Source organism: Sapajus apella, unplaced genomic scaffold, assembly GCF_009761245.1.
Source record: "Sapajus apella isolate SASKATOON/1434 unplaced genomic scaffold, GSC_monkey_1.0 scaffold60, whole genome shotgun sequence".
Taxonomy (NCBI): domain Eukaryota; kingdom Metazoa; phylum Chordata; class Mammalia; order Primates; family Cebidae; genus Sapajus; species Sapajus apella.
Window position 1 is genome coordinate 10,818,170 of NW_022437000.1, and position 21,290 is coordinate 10,839,459.

A 21,290-nucleotide genomic window follows, 5' to 3' on the forward strand; every position below is an offset into this window, starting at 1 on the left:
GCGGTGCCACCATCCCAGCCCTCACTGGCCACCAGGGGTGCAGCTCTTTTTTTTTTTTTTTTTTTTTTCAGATGGAGTCTTGCTCAGTCACCCACGCTAGACCGCAGTGGCAAGATCATGGCTCACTGCAGCCTCCACCTCCCAGGTTCAAGCGATTCTCCTGCCTCAGCCTCCTGAGTAGCTGAGATTATAGGCACACACTGCCAAGCCTAATTTTTGTATTTTTAGTAGAGATGGGGTTTCACCATGTTGGCCAAGCTGGTCTGAAACTACCTGACCTCAAATGATCCACTTGCCTCAGCCTCCCAAAGAGTTAGGATTACAGTCGTGAGCCACTGTGCCAGCCTTTTGTATTTTTTGTAGAGATGAGATCTCGCTATGCTGCCCAGGCTGGTCTCAAACTCCTGGACTCAAAACATCTGCCAGCCTCGGCCTCCCAAAGTGCTGGGATCATACACATGAACCACCATGCCAGGCCAGTGCTAGACGATTCGTGGCCAAGAGCCCTGCCCGGGGCAGCAGGTGATCGTGCAGATGGCAGGAATCATCACCATTCGTCCAGGAGACCCTGTTCTGTTACACACTGTGTGGGGAAGCACTGTCCCGGGGTGGGACAGGCGGGTCATGTTTGAGGGCTCCCAAATTCAGTGCCTGTGGCAGGCTGAACCTCCCAGTTCACAGGACAGGAGGCCGAGGTGCTGCGGGTTCACAACTTGTGAATGGAGAGGACTCGAGATTGACAAGGAAGCCCACGTCCACTACAGGCTGAGCCTGGCCCAGAGCTGGGATCCCTCGTCCTCTGGGCTCACCCTCTGAAACCAAACCTTAAGGCACACGGCCGCTGCACTCGCAATGCTCTGCCTATTCTCTGGCCTGCATTTGCCGTTCCCAGTCCTGTCAGAATGACTGTGTCTGAGCTGGGGAGGAGTCCACCCCACGCATGCCCCTCTCACCTGAGCGGTAGCTGCTCCTCAGACAGAAGAGCCGGAAGATGTCGGGCGAAAAGGTCTTCAGAAAGTCCTGGGAAAGCGACAGACAGGCAGTCACGAGGCTTTGCTTTCACACTTCGCACCGCCCTGAGACGATGTTATTTACGACAATTACATGAGTTACCTCTACCTATCAAGAAATCGGGAATCTTGATGAAGTGTGCCCTCCAAACTCTCACGGTTACCGCCTGTTTCCTGGTGATTTCCTCACGGAACTTTCCATGCTCAATCTCAGTATTTGTGGAAAGAGAAAGAGGAGAAAGCCACTGTTCCCTGAAATTCCCTACTCTGGGGTGGGGGGGCTCCTGCAGTGAGCTACAGTAGTTCTAATAGAAATCTAGAATCTAATCTTTCTAGAACATTCCGTTTCTATGGACTGTTTCCTAATAATACAGAAAGGGGAAGCACAACTTCATTACACAGTATTCTGACAAGGATGTGAAACTCTTGAATACTGTGGGTGCTCCTGGAATTAATTTTTTAGCGTGTTCCTGCTCTGTGCTGGCTGATGTCAGCAAGTTTCTGTCCTACTCTGGTTCCACCACGCAACCTGCCATGGCCACCTGAGAGGCGAAACGTGATGACAGTGGTGTAAGCGTGCGCTGTTTGACTCTGGGAGGTAAGCGATCTCCCTGAGCCCAGGCCAGAGGACTGGCTCGGCCTTCAGGTGGGGACAAGGACAAGCCATGTGAGCCCCAGTGAGCTCACGAGGTCACAGGGTGCACACTCACAGGCAGGCCGCTGGGTACGCACGCCAGCTGCCAGGGCACTTCCTATGACACCAGCGCTACGCAGCCCCAGAGCCCCTGGGCAGGGGCGGGAGACAGAGCCTCTCTACTGGGCCAGGCCGTCGCTTGCTTTGAGAGGTACAATAACTAGAAAGCAGGTTTTAAACCATTATGAGCTCCAGGAGTTGAGCTCTTTCTACACAGACTGTGGCCTCCGTTACGAAGAAGGCATCGCGTTTTCAGCCAGGCTATTATATGTCTATCAGTAGTCTCTAAGACAAGGAGGACTGGCAGGAAAAGGCTGTTATGCTAGAAAGCAGGAATGTGGCAAGTATCTTTAAGATGTAGGGCAATAATTTAACGTCCTCAAGGAACTAAGAAAAATATAAAAGAAAAATCACCAGTAAACACGTATAGACAAATCAACACAGCAAACAAAGACATGGACATTTAAAATCCAGTTGTCATTCTTCACAAATCAACAAGAAAAATGGGCCACGTTTCATGGGTCACTTTGTGAGGCTAAGACAGGAGGATCACTTGAGCCCAGGAGTTTGAGACCAGCCTGGGCAACACAGTGAGACTCCATCTTTAAAAAAAATACAAAATTAGCAGGCGTGGTGGTGCATGCCTGCAGTCCCGGCTCCTCGGGGGGGCTGAAGTGGAAGGTTTGCCACAGCCCACGAGCTCCAGGCTGCAGTGAGCTGAGACTGCACCAGGTGCCACTGCATTCCTGCCTGGGTGACAGCAAGACCCTCTCTCAAAAAAAAAAAAGAAAGAAAGGGAAAAAGGCAACCTGATTACAATTCTAATTTGATGTTGGAGAGACCTGGGAAAGAGACATTTTCATCTACTGCCAGTGGGAATGTAAATAATACTTACTGATAAAACAAACAAACAAACAAAAAAAAAAACAGTGGCTGTATCCAAAACATTTTGAATGTGCCTGTATCCTCTGATGTGTGATTCAACCTCAAGGCACTTTTCCCAAGTCACTAATCATTAGATGTACACAGATATTTAGCAGAAGGATATTCATCACAGCACTGTTGCCTACAGAGTACAGGTCTCACAAACAAGCCCGACACCAGGAAATAAAATCATGGCACATCACTGCACGAGCCACTAAGCGGCCGCTGAGAATGCAGACATGGCAATGTCTGTGAAAATTTAAAATGCACATACCCTAGTGGAAAATATGGCAAGATGTAAATGACCATCAACAGGGGATTCTTTAAATTAATTAAGCTGCACCCACACACTGGACCACTCAGCCGTCTGAAAGAACAAACCAACTCCATATGGTAGAAAACCAACTAAGGCCAAGAGATTCATCAGCAAAGTAAAGCAAGTGCAAAACGACACCACTGTGTGTGAAGGGAAGATGAGAAGCACAGTTACAGGGAGATGTGTGAACACACACCTGCTCCGAATAAACTAGCCGCTGCTTCAGGAGAGGAGCCGGCCAATGGGGACGGTGGCCGGGCAGGAGGCCTGCTTTCCACACTCAGTACCTTTGGATTTTTCTACCACGTGCTTCTTCGTCTTGTCCGCAGTTCTCAAACTTTCTGCAGTTAAACCCACCATGTTTATAATCAAATTAAAACCTCAAATTGTTAGGGAAAAGGCAGCACACACGACACTGCCTCGTGAATGAGACAGAAAGGTTTATACGTATTGGCCTATCGTGTGAAACAGAACACGGGAAGGTGAACCCAGAAACAGAACACAACTGTGGCTGCTGGGGAGGGAATGGGTGCAGGTGGGCTCCAGGCCGGCCTTCTCCACACTCTCTTCAGTGTTAACGCTAAACCCTGCAAACGTACCGCAGATAAGACAATGAAAGTAAACTGGGGCCAGGCGCGGTGGCTCACGCCTGGAACCCCAGCACTTCAGGAGGCTGAGGCAGGTGGACCACCTGAGGTCAGGAGTTTAAGACCAGCCTGGCCAACATGGCGAAATCCTGTCTCCACTAAAAATACAGAAATTAGCTGGGTGTGGTGGCGAGCGCCTGTAATCCCAGCTACTTGACAGGCTGAGGCACAAGAATCGCTTGAATCTGGGAGGCGGAGGTTGCAGTGAGTGGAGATCACACTAATGCACTATGGCCTGGAAGACAGAGAGACACGCCGTCTCAACAACAACAACAAAAAAAAGGAAACTGGAAATTGGAAAGGGAAAGAGAGACCAACAAAGGAACCTCTTGTGTTAGTGAAAGGAAATCATTACCCTCTGCGGGTGTACGTTCAGACCACATAGCTTTAATGGGATACAGTCTAGGAGAAAAAGAAACACAAGTGCAGAACAGGTGAATCACAGAAACAGAAAGCAGACGCGTGGCTGCCAGGGGCCGGGAGGAAGTGGGAGTGAGAAGCGACTGCCCATGGGTGTGAGGTTCCTTTTCGGGGTGATGAACACGTTCCTGGATAGTGGTGATGGCTTCACAACCGTGAATATCCCACAAACCACCAAGCAGTACAATTTAAAAGGGTGACTTATACAGTATGTGCATTATACCTCAATAAAGCTATTAGTTTAAAAAGAAATAAAAAGAAGCTTTAAGTTTTACTCAATAGTTTTGCTTTTTAAAAGAAATTCAGTCTCTGTAGAGACTGTCAAAAATTGCCAATGCCGACTATATTGCAAGTCATCATGGCAGGGTATTGGGAAGAGTTTTCAATGAGCAATAATCACGCCTCAGATAAACCTCATTGGCTACGATACTGCCACTGTGCAAAGCTAACAGTTTTACTTTTCACAGTATTACTGGCATTAAGTTTTAAAATTTATTTTGTGTGTGTTTGAAGATAAAGCAGAGCTCTGCGGTGGCCACTTGCTCCAAGCCAGTTGCCGCACACCCCAGGACTTGGAACAGTGTACTCCCCGACCCTGTCCTTGGGCCTGGCTGTGCTGAAACAGCCCGGGACTGTGCAGTGCCCCATGTGCCAACATGGAAAAGCCTCTTTCTCATTTGCTTTTGCATTCAAGCAAAGAAGATGCTTATGATGGAGTCAGATCCGAAAATATGTGGAATGGATGGGTTAACACTGAAGTCCATAATGAAGATGGAAGAAAGAGATCTCTCAGTTTCCATATGTGGAATTAACAGGAAGAGACGGTGCCACCTGCCCTACTTGTCAGGGAACAGGAAGAATTCCTAGGGGGCAAGACACCAACGGTGGCAGTGATTCCATATAGTGATCAGCGATGAAGGCCAAGAACAAAGTTGCATGTGGTGGCTTCTGTGTCTGTCTGCTCCTTTCCGGATTGGCTTTGTTTTTCCTTTGCCATGGCTCTAGCAATGTGAAATACACTGCTGTAAAATCAGCATGTCAGTTATGACGTTCAGAAGCATACATGTATTTAAACATCACAAAACACTAAATAGAATGAACAATAACTATTACTCTGTCGAAGTTGAAAACATCACTGTCCAAGTTAGATTTCCACAAATGGTTATTAGGTAGGCATGCTCAGACAACACGACCAATACTGGTCCACTTGATATGCAACAAATTGATTACACAGTACCTACCGTTACCGCAGAGGAAATGAGTTATGTGTATGATTTCTGCACTCTGACATCCATCAAAGTGCACAGCACATTACTCAGGATGCAAGTTACTGTGACAACAACGTACTTTGACCACTCTGAACAGATATCCCAGGAGAGGTATCAGTATGTCAAACTGTGGAAGAAACACATTTACCAGTTGGGGCAGTCTGAAGATTTAAATGTACTTCAGTAAAAACTGGAAGAGATGGGTTTAAAGAAGAAGTATCTATGATATTTCCTATATCCTCAAAGAAGACGTACTTCCTAATAAGAGATCTTAAACTGAACTAACCTAAAGTTTATACTTCTGTTTTAAGAGTACAATTAAAGGTATGTGGAGCTGCAGTTCTCGTAAGTCTCCACTCTGTGTTAATGATGTACTAGGATCTTTCACTTGAATCTAAATTGACTGGTTTATTTCCTTCTCCAGCCTATCCCCTACAGGGAAAAGCTGGGACTTCGCCTATAGTACAATTAATAAATATTTAAAAGTCATAGCTCCAGTCACTACTGAAAACGTAATTTTGGTTATGAACATAATTTGAGAAACTTAATTTCTGAATGTTTTTATAGAAAATTACTGAAAGTCTATTATTCATGGAAGACTTTTAAAGAATAACTTTTTTCCCTGTTTTATAAAAATTCCCATTGTTACATGGTATTTCAGCTACACAATATTTAAGCTTTTAGCTAAACATTTCATTTTCATTTGTTGAAACTGTAATCATCTGCATGTTTTTGTCACTTATTTCAACTTTGTGACTGCCTAACATTTATAAGCCAAAATAATCTTTGCAAAATTGCAAAATTCGTACCTAAAATTTTTGAAAGCCCCTAAATAATGTTTTCACATGTCTTTCTATATTATAGTTTTGTGAAATCTTTGTGTGATCTTCAAACATTATCATTTAATGTACAATACTGTAAACAAACTATGCATGGCTTTTATACAGCTTTAGTAAATGTAAAATAAAGTGGTACAGATTCATTAAAACAAGTTTCTCATAAAAATAGTAAATAGGAAAATGAAATTCAGAAACCCATAGGATATGAATAGGTTCCAGATACATGCTGGATCTGGCATAAAATAAACTTGAAATAAAATATTTTGATACTCCTTTTTAATGTTGCTTTTCATACTAAAGAATGGTGAAGACATGTTTGGCAACATTAGGTTGCAATTTTACATGTTTCAGATGGTGGAGGAAAAAGACTGTTAAACATTTCTTTTAAAAAATTATTTTTATATTACAACAATATATTTATGATGTGTTTAGATCAAAAATTTAATTTCTGTATCCCAGATGTACTTATTTTAAAGTGAAATTTTCACTTGTCAGCTGAAATTTCTGACTAGAACTAACATTTATGTATTTTTGTGCTTAGTCAGAATACAAATTTCACAGTGGATTTTTGAAGTCTGTCCTTAAATTGGATAAAATCAAGTGATTAAAGTTACTAAAGAGATAAAAATGGTAATTTCCATTTTTAAAACTAATTTGACCATGTTTATAGTTTTTTGTACAAGTGTTTATCACAGACTCTATATGGAAAAATAGAGTATGATCTGTATTTGACTGTAAAAATGTTCCATAAATTAACAAAGATGACAAATTTTTCGTAACTAAATCTACAGGTCTTCTAGAAGGAAGCTGTTACCTTCTGTTTAATTACATTAATTGAAATGTGCTTCAGAGATATGATTTCAGCATATTTTGTATATTAAAAAACAAAAAAGGGTTAGTATTAAGCCAGTGACCAAAAGGTCATATTACTACCAGGTAGAGTTATAGTTCAAATTGTCTCACTTCCCCAGAATTTTAGAAACTAGAAGTCTGGGAGAGACTGTATCAGCTGTAGCTGGGTAATTCCAAGTGCTGACAGTACCATTCATCTTTTTTATTATTGTGTCAGATGAAACAAATGCCAAGTTGCAAAGGATGCCAATTTTTATTATATAATGGTTTGAGGCATGAATTATCAACAAGCCATGCGTCTTATGTTTTGTGTCATATTTTTCTTTAGAACTAAACAATAAATGACTTTGGAAAATGATTTGATGTGCTTGCTCACTTGGTCAGATATTTGAACGATGGTATTACCTAGATTCTAATCCTTGATTCTAATTATACAATAAATAATAATATAGAATGTGAAAATATGTGTGAGAACTTACTGTTTGTTTACATTATATAGTGACCTCCATCATGACACACTTACTACATTTATGAATTGAGCAATTCCATAATTGTAATTATTATTGCTGTTCATGTAACAAAACATGCTTATCATAGTAGCAAACAAATAGAAATACCCCAAAATGCTATTTTTTAATTCAGCTGTAATCATTACTCTTATCATTGCATATGACACAATGTATAAAAAATTTTAGCATGAAAAATAAAATTTGTATCACTTATGTAAAAAGACAAAGCAATAAGTTGATATGCTTTTATAAAGTGTTTAGCAAGAGAGAAAAAAAAAGAGCTAAAACTAAAAGGCCCTGTGATATTAAATTTTATTTGGATATATCAAAATGAACCCAAATAAGGAATCTATTTTGTATGTACAGGTTTATCTTCCTGTCCCCAAGCTCTGCTCCTGACAAAGCCTAGAGGCAATGTCACTACAGTAGCAATCGACATCGCAGTGCCTGAGTCTTGCCTTCAAAATCCCATTTCCCCTCAAAGGCAGGGAGGTTGCTTGGAGAAATGGCAGGTCTGGGTGGGAAAGCAAAAGGCAGGCAGGTACAGGAGGGTACTACAGAGCCTGAGGGGTCTGTCCCTGGGGGCCGGAGCCAGTCAGAAGAGCCCTCCCTGGCCAAATACAGGATGATTTGAACACCAAAAAGATAATGCTGAATTGACAATACACTAAATATAAATCCTTGACTCTATATACTAAAAAAAAAGAAAGATAAAACCATTTTCTTTAAGAGGAATGGCAACTAATAAATGTAAATGAGGGAACAATTAGACAACTATGACTTTGTAATAACCAATGAAATACATGATCAAATGACGCCTCTAAAACCATAGGGTGGAAGATTATTAGAGAACAAAATACCACACAGCATGCCACCTCTCAGATGCTTAATATTCATAAGAAGAAAATAAACTCTACAACAGTAGAGAAATCTGGGGGTCATTCCTTAACCAAACAGTAAAACTCACCATTGTGAATCATAGGACAACCTGACCCTGCAGCCCCCAGGGGAATGCACTGAGTTCACAGCATCAACTACAAGGTATTCCTGCCGAAAAGCATTTTACCTAGGTCAAACCAAGCCTTATCCTAACTTCCAGTGAAAGGAACTACAGGAGATAGAAGAACAAGCTAAATAAACAAAGAAACAGACAAATCCAAAATGTGGGCTGTTTAACAAGACAAATGGCCCAATCTCTTCAAAAAGGCAACACCAAAGGGAAAATAAAAGTAGAAAGACTCCTGTAGATTAGCTTACAAACCTAGAAAGAACAACGAAATATAATTCAGCCCACAGGAAGAAAATTTTGACATGGAATATAACATAGGTGAATCTTGATGACACCATGCTAAGTGAAATATGCCAGTCACAAAAGGACAATCATGAAAACAGAAAGTAGAAGGGCTCTTGCCAAGGCCTGGGGAAAGAGGAAATGGGAAGCTGTTCAATGAGTCCACAGTTTTGGTTTTACAAAAATTCTAGAGATTTGTTGCATAACAACGTGAATATATTAACACTACTGAACTGTATGGTTAAGATAACTTTTATGTATTTTTTTAAACCACATTAAAAAAAAACAAGACACAACACACAAATGCAACACATGAACGCTGATCAGCTCCTGGTGTAAAAATAAAACCATAAAACACATTTTGGGGACAACTGGAGAAAATAGGCCAGGTGCTGTGGCTCACCCATGTGATCCCAGAACTTTCAGGGGCCGAGGCAGGTGGATCACCTGAGGTCAGGTGTTCAAGACCAGCCTGGCCAACATGGTGAAAGCCTATCTCTACTAAACGAGACAAAAATCAGCCAGGCCTGGTGGTACACACCTGTAATCCCTGCTACTTGGGAGACTGAGGCAGGAGAGTCACTTGAACCCAAGAGGTGGTGGGTGCAGTGAGCTGAGATCATGCCGCTACACTCTAGCCTGGGTGACAATGAGACAAAAAAAACAACAACAACAAAAGAAGAAAAACAGAATATAGACTAGATAATACGAAGAAGTTACTGCTTTTTAGGTGCCTGGATTATGCAGGAAAGCATCCTTCTTTTTAGGAGTTGCTTAAAGAACAGAGAAGTATCATAATGTCTTCAATGTATTTTCTAATGGTCGATAACAAGCATGCATATATGGGCGTGCATGTGAACACATGCTCACACAAAGACGCACATGTACACACACGCTCACCACTTCCATAAACACGGATAAAGTCCCTGAAGAGTACCAAGCCCGCCAGCCCTGAATATGCCTCCCTGGCATACAGATTATTTTGGGCTAAATGCCATTGAGAACAAGCAGATGCAGGAAATGCTCTAAAAGCAGGGTGGGAGTTTTCCTTGTGAAGGAAGCTCCCCGTTGTAAAAAGCGTGTCCCTCTGCTGTGCCAGGGTGAGGACTCCTAACAGCTCTCACTAGAGGCTCAACCTGCAAATCAAATTTTACTCAACAGCCCTTGTTTATCATTCTTTCCCTGGTCACCCTCCCATAACTTGCCTCCCTTCCTCAAGCCCACACCTCCTTTTCTTTTGTTTGGCCTAGCATGGTTCACAGGCAGACCTCAGACATACTGAGGGTTTGGTTCCAGACCACCACAATAAAGCAAATATCACAATAAAGGCACACATGTTTCGGTTTCCCAGTGCATATAAAAGTTATGTTTACACTATTATATTGCAGTCTATTGAGTATGTAATAGCATTACGTCTAAAAGAACAATGTACATACCTTAATGAAAAAATACTTTATTGCTAAAAAAAAAAATGCTAACAATCATAGGAGCATTCAGTGAGTCATCAGGTTTTCATTCAATACTGTGGCTGCTGACTGATCAAGGTAGTGGTTGCTGAAGGCTGAGTTACTGTGGCAATTTCTTAAAACAAGACAATAATGAAGTCTGCGCCACCAATTGACTCTTCTTTGCATGAAGGATTTCTCTGTAGCATCCGATGTCTGATGGCATTTTACCCACGGCAGAATGTCTTTCTAAACTGGAGCCAATCCCCTCAAACCCTGACACTGCTTTACCAACTAAACTTATGTAACAGTCTAAATCCTTTGTTGTCATTGCAACAACGTCCCCAGCATCTTCACCAGGAGCAGATTCCACCTCAAACCACTTTCTTTGCTCATCCATAAGAAGCAGCTCCTCAATGTTCAAGTTTTTATGAGGTTGCAGTAGTTCAGTCGCATCTCCAGGATACCTTCCAATTCCAATAGTTCTCTTGCTATTCCCACCACATATGCAGTGACTTCCTCCAATGATGTCCTGAACCCCTCAAAGTCAACCATGAGAGTTGGACTTAACTTCTTTCAAACTCCTGTTAATGTAAATATTTTGATCTACTCCCATCAATCATACATGTTCTTACTGGCATCTAGAATGGTGAATCCTTTCCAGAAGGTTTCCAACTTACTTTGTCCAGATCCATCAGAGGAATCACTATCTATGGCAGCTATAGCCTTAGGAAATGTTTTTCTTAAATAATAAGACTTAAAATTGAAATTATTCCTTGATCCATGGGCTGCAGAATGCTGTCTGAGTAGCATAAAAACAATATTACTCTCCGTGTATGACTCCATCAGAGCTCCTGGGTGACCAGGTGCACTGTCAATATCTGGAAAGGAATCCTTTTTTCTGAGCAGTAGGTCTCAACAGTGGGCTTGAAATATTCAGTAAACCACGCTGTAAATAAATGTACTGTCATGTAGGCTTTGATGTTCCACTTACACAGCACAGGGAGAGCTGACTTAGCATAATTCTTAAGGGCCCTAGGATTTTTTTAATCATCAGTGAGCACTGGTTTCAACTTAAAAGTCACCAGCAGCATTAGCCCTTAACAACAGTTAGCCAGGTTAAAGCTCTGAAGCCAGGTATTGACTTCTTTCTAGCTACAAAAGTCCTAGACAGCATCTTCTTCCAATAGAAGGCTGTTTCATCTATATTGAAAGATCTGCTCTTTAGTATGGCCACCTTCATCACTTATTTTAGCTAGGTCTTCTGGATAACTTGCCACAGCTCCTCCATCAGTACTTGTTGCTTCACCATATTATGGACATGGCTTCTTTCCTTCAACCTCACAAACCAACCCCTGCTAGCTTCCAACTTTTCTTCTGCAGCTTTCTCTTCTCTCTCAGCCTTCACAGAATTGAAGAGAGTTGGGGCCTTATACCAGATTAGGCTATGGCTTAAGGCAACGTTGTGGCTGGTTTGATCTTCTATACAGACCACTCAAATTTTCTCCATTATCACAATAAGGCTGTTTTGCTTGCTAACCATTCAAGTGTTTGCTGGAACAGCACTTCTGATTTCCTTCAAGAACTTTTCCTTTACATTCAGAGCTTTGCTGAATGTTTAGTGCAAGAGGCTTAGCTTTCAGCCTGTCTCAGCTTTTGACATACCCTCCTCATGAAGCTTAACCATTGCTAGCTTTTGACTGAAAGTGAGACATGTGTGTCTCCTCCTTTCACTTGGACACTTGGAGGCCACTGTAGGGCTAGTAACTGGCCTGACTTCAATATTGTTTTGTCTCAGGAAACAGGGGAGCCCGAGGAGAGGCAGACTGAAGGGAATGGATGGCTGGTGGAGCGGTCAGAACACGCACAACACATACTAAGTTCTGCCGTACGTGGGTGTGGTTCATGGAGCCCCAAAATGATTACAACAGTAACATCAGAGATCACTGATCACAGATCGTAATGGATTTAATACAAAACTTTGAAATATTGCAAGAATTACTGAAATATGACACACAGAAACGAAGTGAGAACATGTTGTTGGCAAAATCATGCCAACAGACTTGCTCAGTGCAGGGCTGCCACAAACCTTCAATTTGTAAAAACACAGCATCTCGAAGTGCGGTAAAGTGAAGCTCAATAAAGCAAGGTCCCCACAGGGGCCGGGCTCCAACCACCCCCGTGCACCACCACCCCCGGGCTCCATCTCTACATGCACCGTGCACACGCTAATCTATTTGTCTTTGTTTTTCTCTTGTTAATCTCTCTTTGGCCAGTCTAATTTACAGGCCCCCGGCGGGAGAATCGAAGCTGGGTAGAGGAAGAAGATCCTACACACCAAATGCAGCAAAATAATTACAACTACTGAATCTGGGTGGTGTCAAGGGAAAGTTTCTTTCAACTTTTCTACAGGTTTGACATTTTGCCTAGGATAAAATGGAAAAATTCTACTTAAGGAAAGTATATACAAATTATTTTGTGAGGAGCAGTCCCTGTTGGTTTATCTTAAATCTGACAGGAATAGCTTTCACCAGTTTGCTATTTAGGTGGTTGAGATCTGGATACTATTCTTCTCCATTTACTCTGCAATTAAATTACATTTAAAGACAGGCCAGAAGACAAAGGAGCAACTCAAACTATTTCAGCCAGAGCCCTCTGCGAGTGCACATTCTGTGTGTCAGTGCCACAGCACAACGACGTTTCTCAGGTTGGCTAAGGGTCCAGCCAGCTCTGAGCCTACTAAAGGCAAACAGCAAAATCCACACCAGGAGGAGGTGGCAGGTAAGGAAGGGAAGGAAGTTAGCAGATGCGCCGAGAGAAACAACCATTATAAAAGGAAAAGACAACAAGAAAGCACCAGCTTTGAAACAAAGAAAGAGAAAGGGAAGCTCCACCAAGAGACCTCAGGAAACAGCAGACGGTGCCCAGCCAAAGAGCGAGATGAGGCGGAGAGCCATTTAGAATGGGAGGAAGATGAGGCAGGTCTTGTCATAGGAAAGGGGCCAGAGGACACTGGGAGCTGGATTCTGCGGCTCTCAAATGACAAAGAAGCCTTTAAGATGGGTTCAGCAAGCCATCAGCACCTCGGAGACACAATACAACAAGCATATTACCTTAATAGTAATGTAGTTTTTTAAAGATTTGGACATTTTTTCTTCTTTGCCTTTCACGTGCAAATGCCCTGAAACAAAAACAAAAGCATTCAGTCGGAGCAGGGTGAGGGACTCTGCCTCGGGAAACGCATGGGAACCTGCATCTATACACTGCACAGAGGGGTGAATTCAGTCTGAGCCGGGTGAGGGGCTCTGCCTCGGGAAACGCATGGGAACCTGCATCTATACACTGCACAGACGGGTGAATTCAGTCGGAGCCGGGTGAGGGGCTCTGCCTCGGGAAACGCATGGGAATCTGCATCTATATACTGCACAGACGGGTGAATGTCGGCACAGAATCTTCACCCGTGCTGTGTCTTCTGGGAAGACACACCTACATGGTTCCATGGCTTCAGGGACACCCAGCCCCACACTGAGGGCGATGGCATAGGTGCCCCAGCTGACTCAGGAGCTAAACAAGAATGGGCAAGCATGGTGCCGATGGCACCATTTCATCCATTTTCTCCTTTCCTGTAATCCAGAGATACTGATTTCACTGACTGCATCCGAAGAAATGACAAAGCTCTCATTCAGCTAATCAGGCACTTGGCGGCAAAGCTTGTTGACCGCTGCCCATACAGAGTGGAGCCTGTGGGTCTCCAGGTAGGATTGGTTAGAGGTTCTGCTGCAGTGGTTTCCACAGACTCTGAAGACCTTGGAATTATTTCATGTCCTATGCATGTGAAGGACAAAAGGAAACCCACACCCATAACTCCCAAATGAGAGCCTGAAATTCTCCCTGGCCTGTAGCTTTACAAGGCTTATCTCCAAGAGATGGGTTCTGTTTCTAACAGAAGACTCTTACTCTTTCTCTGACACAACTTCAAATAGGAGTGCTCCAGGCTGACACTGTGGCTCACCCCTGTAATCTCAGCCCTTTGGGAGGCTGAGGCGGGAGGATCAGTTGAGCCCAGGAGTTTGGAGACCAGTCTGGGCAACATGGCGACACCCTGTCTCTCCAAAAAAAAAAATTAGCTGGGTGTGGTGGAGTGTGCCTGCAGTCCCAACAACTCAGGAGCCTGAGGTGGGAGGATCACCTGAGCCCAGAAGGTGGAGCCCACAGTGAGCTATGTTCGCACCACTGCACTCCAGCCTGAGCCACAGAGACAGACTCTGCCTCAGAAAAAATACAAATAACCCAACTGGTTAGAATGTGGTTTCCAAAAAGTATATATAACTTTGAATATGTAATTCTATATAACGTGATTATATCAAGCACGATTCTAATTTTTAATTGATATTTCGAAAATGCAACATATTTGCTAAGGTCTGAGTGTGTACGTCCTCCCAAATTCCTGTTAAAATCCTCAGCCCTAAGGTGATGGTAACTGAAGGTGGGGCCTGAGGAGGGTGATGGGTGACAATGTCCTGGGGGCAGGGCCTATGTGAATGGAATCAGGGCTTTTCTAAAACAGACCCCAGACAGAGCCCTCGAGAGCTGACAGCCGTCTGTGGACAGGAAGCAGCCCCTTCCGAGCCACGGAATCTGCCAGTGTGCAGACGGAGGACTTCCGGCCGGCAGAACCATGAGGATCCATTCCCGCTGTTCATAAGATGCCACTCTTTGTATTTGGCTAGAGCAGCCCTACCAGGCCAGGACAGCGTCTGCCCACTCAGCTCTTCCATCCACTGGGTGCAGGAGAACAAGTGTCACTTCTCCTGTGTCAGGAGACACTGCTGTTTTGTTTCGGGCCAAACTAGTATGAAAAAGATTCCTAGTGCCTTAATAGGTAGTAAAAGTCACTGAAAAATGGCAGCAAAGCTTTCCCACCCAGCGCAGTGGCTCACGCCTACAATACCAGCATTTTGGGAGGCAGAGGCAGGTGGATCACTTGAGGTTAGGAGTTTGAGACCACCTTGGCCAATATGGTGAAACCCTGCTTCTACTAAAAATGCAAAAATTAGCCAGGTGTGGTGATGCACCCCTGTAGTCTCAGCTACTAGGATGGCTGAGGCAGGAGAACTGCTTGAACCCGGGAGGCAGAGGTTGCAGTGAGCTGAGATCGCGCCACTGCACTCCCAGGCCTGGAGGACGGAGCAAGACTGTCTCAACAACTAACGCTTTCCCATTTCCACATCTGACGGTGAACATGACCTTGACCTCCGTTTCTAGACCCCAGCCCCTCCTCACTACCTGAGAGGGCGAAGCGTCGGCACGGCTAAGGCTGCCCTTCCTGCCCCCAGCTCCACACTGGCTGAAGGACTCACTGCAGGTCATGCTGTCAGTTACAAACCCTGGCCTACTGAAGAGGATAAACTTGCAGACAGAAACCCGCCTGCGGAGGGAGCAACTCCAGCTCCTCAGACAGTCCGGGGGCGATGAACTGAGCCGAATCTGGGACGAGGGACACAACTGCCTCTGTGCCTGGGACTCAGTGCCTCAGCCCCACCAGACGGCTCTGAGCAGGCTTCCTCTCCAAGAACATGGTTCAGAAGTCCTTGGGCCAAGGGAGAGGGACCTCCTTCCCGGTGTTCAAAAGAGGAGTGCAGGCCCCCGCTATGGAAATCCGTGCTGGGCTCCTGGAGGGGTGATGCCTTAAATATTCCACCACCCAGCCATGTGCACTCCCTTCCCACGTAAGCACCAGCTGAAACAAAGTGGGGGTGGCAGGCATGCATTTTGATTAGGAGCTCCCCCGAGCAGGGGACATCATCTGCGAAATAAAACAGATTTCAGCTAGCGCTGAGCCCTCCCCAGGGAAAAGGTGTGCGGTGCTGGACAAAACAACTCCTAGGTTCTCAAACAGCCACCCAGCCAGCTTGCTTTCTGCTTCAGTTTTAGACAAAAACGGGCACTCTGCTAGGCAGACACAGTAGGTAACGGTGGGAGCGGAGCCTCCTGCTGGGTGCCCGGGGTGAAGGACCTGCTGCAGGAAGTGGCCTGGGGGCAGTCAGCCTCATCTGTTTACTTTCATGAAGAAACCCAAGTGAACCCTGCTGCAGACCAGAAAGCTGGAGCGTTTCTGCATTTCATGCTGCACAGTGACAGCCTAATTTCCTAATTCAAGGACTTCAAAAAATAGCACTTGTTAATTTCCTGTATTTTAGATGCTGAAGTTTGCATCTCCAAATCCTATCACTGCCAAACACTCTTTATCTTTCTTTGTCTCAAATACCTTCGCTGTCCATCCCCAAAAGTTAGTAAGACTGGTTAATTCTGGCCCTGCAAACTTGGAAATATGATCCTTCCAGTATATCCCAGGGATTTCCAAAATTGCTGGGTTCAAGGTGTTGCTTAACTCACAGTGATGCATCCGCTTCTGAGAGCAGACAGCTGGGGTTCCTCAGTTAGGGGTCTGGTCAGTGGAAGAAAGGGCCATTAGAAAATGGCAGGGATGTCTAGTGACAATATTACAGTTTCAGGAAGGAGTGTTCCTAATCACCATTACGTTGTACTACTTGAAGTTCCTTGCCGGGCGCGGTGGCTCACGCCTGTAATCCCAGCACTTTGGGAGGCCGAGGCGGGTGGATCACGAGGTCAAGAGATCGAGACCATCCTGGTCAACATGGTGAAACCCCGTCTCTACTAAAAATACAAAAAATTAGCTGGGCATGGTGGCGCGTGCCTGTAATCCCAGCTACTCAGGAGGCTGAGACAGGAGAATTGCCTGAACCCAGGAGGCGGAGGTTGCGGTGAGCCGAGATCGCGCCATTGCACTCCAGCCTGGGTAACAAGAGCGAAACTCCGTCTGTAATCCCAGCACTTTGGGAGGCCGAGGCGGGTGGATCACGAGGTCAAGAGATCGAGACCATCCTGGTCAACATGGTGAAACCCCGTCTCTACTAAAAATACAAAAAATTAGCTGGGCATGGTGGTGCGTGCCTGTAATCCCAGCTACTCAGGAGGCTGAGGCAGGAGAATTGCCTGAACCCAGGAGGCGGAGGTTGCGGTGAGCCGAGATCGCGCCATTGCACTCCAGCCTGGGTAACAAGAGCGAAACTCCGTCTCAAAAAAAAAAAAAAAAAAAAAAAGAAGTTCCTTAAGAATTTTACTTGAAAGAAACTTCTATAGAACAGGATTGCCAAACATTTTCCATATTCTAGTCAGTTCTAAAAAGGTATAATCATTGCTGCAATCCACGGAAGTTCATGTCCAAATGATTAAAACTCAAAAATAATTTAAGAGGCACATCCATTTCTTGACCTATTAGCTGATCTATGTATTTCCAAATGTGGCTGTTTGGCCAACAAAGACAGAACCGCCAGAACTGAAACAGAACAAGTTAATCTGAAGTCATTACTTACCAGAATGCAGAAAATAATTTCCCCACTGCTCGCACTGATGAAAGACTTCACACTGTGCAATTTCGTTTTCATGATGTGGAAAAGCTAAATCTATTCCACCTGAATGGATATCCAGTTGACTTCCAAACACCATACTGCAAGACACAGTACAAGGTAGTGAATTCATTCAATCAAGCAGCGTATTTTCTTCAAACGTCATCTATTTACTCCTTCCAGCCTTTTTAATGCAATGAATAAACGGATCTCAATTTTAAATCAATCTACATGGTAATTTAACTGATTCAAATGAAAACTGAAATCCTGTCATCATAAACCCATTATTCATGACTCTTCATCCCAGTAAAGAGACTTAATTCTTCTTGCTGTAGGTACTACCTATATGTATATATTTTAAACTCAACAAATTACCTTTACTCACTTTCAATAGGTAGGGTTTACTGGTTTTCCAACTTTAACAAGAGGTGGAAATATAAAATCATGACAGTGTTTCATGTGGCTTCTGGAAATGTAACTAACAGCCACGTGGGAATAAAAAGGTAAGAGAGTTCAAAGCAACACGTGACAGTTGTTACCCTTTCTCCTACAGTGCAGCGCCATGCAGCCACAAAAACACGTTTCTGTAAACCCACACGCTAAAACTAATGGCGGTGATGGGGAACATGAGGCTGGGCCAGCCCACTCGAAGCTCTGTCCCTGGACCAGCTGCAGAAGCATGACGACGCTGCAGCCTGGTGGATTTTCTTACAATGATAGGTGCAGAGTTTCTAAGGTGCCGACGCCTCGCAGAGGTCCTTCCTGCTCCCACTGGTCTGGTTCCCTGTGCTCGGGGAAGGACTGCACACACAGGCCTCAAGCTTAAGGGATCGGGCATCACAGAAACACACGTTGCAGTGTGATGCTCTAAGATTTTTACATCTTAGCGATGGGTCGTCTCAGGGTAACTCTAACATTCCCTGCAGTTCAAATGCTGTGAAGGAAACCATGGGAGGGGACGGGAGGAGCCTCATTTGTGTTTAGATGAGCAACTGTCTCTTCTGAAGATCTGACGCCAACACGACGATGCGAACTGTGGGGCCACAGCCTTCATTATGTTAGTCTGGAGCATAACCTCTATGTTACACCCATTTTAAAATAAGAGAAGGCTCAGAAGGAACAATAATGGTCTCTTTTCATTATTTAATCTTTCAACAAAAATAAAGTATTCAATAGTAGCGTTACGTTTGAAACTCACTAGATGTTTTCTACCTGCTTTAGAGCAATTATTTGAATCTAAAAAATGAATCTGGGCTGGGCATGATGGCTCATGCCTATAATCCCAGCACTTTGGGAGGCCAAGGCAGGTGGATCACCTGAGGTCAGGAGTTTAAGACCAGCCTGGCCAACATGGTGAAAACCAGTCTCTATGAAAAATACAAAAAAAAATTAGCTGGGTGTGGTGGCATGCGCATGGAATCCCAGCCACTCAGGAGGCTGAGGCAGGAGAATCGCTTGAACCAGGGAGGCGGAGGTTGTGATGAGCTGAGATCGCACCATTGCACTCCAGCCTGGGCAACAAGAGTGAAACTCCATCTCAAAAAAAAAAACCTACAACCCAGCTGATACCCCATAGTCTGCTATTAAGTATTATAAGTAGTTAACGTATGACTGGTGACTGGACATTTTTAACTTTTTAAAATCAAAAGTCAGGCCCATGCTTCCTAGTAACAGCAGAGTTTGGTGTCTCGGGGATTACTGAAGCCTTTCCAGATGAGCCATATAACCACAGTGCAAGTGGTGGGGCCTTAGCAGAAAAGGGAGAAACTCTTTCTGGATCTTAAAGAAGATCACCAAAATTCAGAGGCAGGAGACCATGGTCCTAGGAATGGGGAGGGGACGGGAGGAACCTCATTTGTGTTTAGATGAGCAACTGTCTCTTCTGAAGATCTGAAGCCAACACGACGATGTGGAATGGGGCAACCCTACTCAGAGCTGAATACTCAAGCAGTCTGGGAGTCCATGACTGGAGCAGAGTCCTCGTGTGAGAAATCATTATCCCCACCCACACTCCCTCTACACCAGCCAGGAAACACATCCTGAATTCAACACCCACAGGCTTCGAGGTGGCTGGATTTATCCAGATGAAAACCTTCAATGTCGCTAGTAGCTTAAAGTGTTCACCTTAACCATTCTTTGTGTTTCTAATTTTTAAAACTGTTCACTGCAATAAAGATTTGCCATCAGGTATACTAAAATCCTTCAGCTTAGTGATTTTTTTAAAAACCCGATTTCTACAAATAGGAAACATAGGCACAGTTATTCGCTAGGGATAACTGTAACAGCGAAACATGGGGAACAGTCCAAACGCGTGGCCGGGTACCCTGCTGCCTGCAGAAGGTCGGGCCACACAAACCAGCACCACAGTAAGAAAATAACCGTGGCGAGCCCTGTGGGCAGCCGTGTGGTACGGGGCACGCGCGGTGCTGCTTTATACACAGCCCACGCAAGGAGCCTGGCGGCAGGCAGAGTCTTAGGGTACGGACACCTGAGGCGCATCCAAAGAGGGGACCAGAGAGAAGGTGGAGAAGGCTCTGGTGAAAGGCAGAAACTGGGACAGACAGGGTGTTTCCAGAGCAGGGGATGCCACAGCAGCCCAGGAGAGCAGTGTCATGGGACTGAGTGGGGGCGGCAGGCAGCCGCGGTCCCAGGCAGACAGTGGGAAGAGCAGCTCTGGTGACAGGGGACCCAAGTGCGGGCAGCTAGAGGGGACTCCAGAGATCTGGGAGGAGCTCAGATTTCCACCACGGAGCATCTTGGGTGTGTGAGTGGTCTAGGCTAGAAGAGCTGGCAGGAAGGCGGAGAGGGATTTCGGGGCCAGAGAAGTGCGAAGCGAGGGGGATGTAGGTGGGAGCACTCTCCTCCAGGGCCCCAAGCACTGGTCATGGCAGACAAGGGTGAGGGAACAGGGCGGCTGCAGGTGTGAACCAAAAGGCAGCCTCTCCGCCACATGGAGCAGGTGCCGAAGTTGGGGAGCTGGCTGTGTCCTGGGGTTGGGGAGCTGGCTGTGTCCTGGGATGGGGAAAGCTGGATGGAGCTGGCTGTGTCCTGGGGTCGGGGGAGCTGGATGTGTCCTGAGGTCGGGGAGCTGGCTGTGTCCTGGGGTTGGGGAGCTGGCTGTGTCCTGGGTCTGCTTCGTCCCTTCCATGCCCTGTCACACTCCAGCAAAATCTCTTCCCAAAAAACCACCTATGGGCACACATGCCAGGCTGCACCTGCTCCTGTCCACATCCTCCACTGCCCTGAGCAGACACCAGGGGAAACTGAGCCCCACACCCCCACGAAGCAGCAGGCGCCTTACCTAGCAATGGCAGAGCACTCAATATGCCAGCCCGGCCTCCCAGGTCCCCAGGGAGAGGACCAAAACACCTCCTGGGGTTTGGCTGCCTTCCACAGGGCGAAGTCGCTGGGATGACGCTTGTCAGAGTCCGCTGCAGATGAAAAACGGTGCATCAGTGGGAAGAAGGCCAGTCACCCCAGCATGGAAGCCCAGACAGCCACCCAACCAGGGAAACCCAGACAGCCCCCCCGCCACATGAAAGCTCAGACAGCCACCCCACCATGGAGGCCCAGACAGCCACCCCACCACGGAAGCCCAGACAGCCACCCCACCAGGGAAGCCCAGGCAGCCACCCCACCAGGGAA

At 45.4% G+C, this 21,290-nt stretch overlaps 1 protein-coding gene, 1 long non-coding RNA gene, 1 other non-coding gene and 1 pseudogene across 3 annotated transcripts in view; 1 reads left to right on the plus strand and 3 right to left on the minus strand.

The window, feature by feature from the left end:
• Nucleotides 1-21,290, minus strand: part of CARS2 (cysteinyl-tRNA synthetase 2, mitochondrial) — a 53,088-nt gene that overhangs the window by 8,392 nt on the left and 23,406 nt on the right. The window contains exons 7-10 of the mRNA XM_032246206.1: nucleotides 20,947-21,076; nucleotides 17,613-17,746; nucleotides 13,329-13,396; nucleotides 954-1,020 (exon numbers count right to left, since the gene is read on the minus strand). Of these exons, the coding sequence (XP_032102097.1) occupies nucleotides 954-1,020; nucleotides 13,329-13,396; nucleotides 17,613-17,746; nucleotides 20,947-21,076 (399 nt within the window). The remainder of the gene's footprint in view (nucleotides 1-953; nucleotides 1,021-13,328; nucleotides 13,397-17,612; nucleotides 17,747-20,946; nucleotides 21,077-21,290) is intronic.
• On the minus strand, nucleotides 4,318-4,458 carry LOC116528921. The gene has a single exon (XR_004259280.1). It is a non-coding gene; the product is annotated as a U4 spliceosomal RNA (small nuclear RNA).
• Nucleotides 4,484-5,563, plus strand: LOC116528818 (annotated as a pseudogene).
• Nucleotides 13,408-14,077, minus strand: LOC116528820. The gene is made up of 3 exons (XR_004259218.1): nucleotides 13,643-14,077; nucleotides 13,545-13,550; nucleotides 13,408-13,478 (listed from the first exon to the last, which is right to left on the minus strand). It is a non-coding gene; the product is annotated as an uncharacterized LOC116528820 (long non-coding RNA).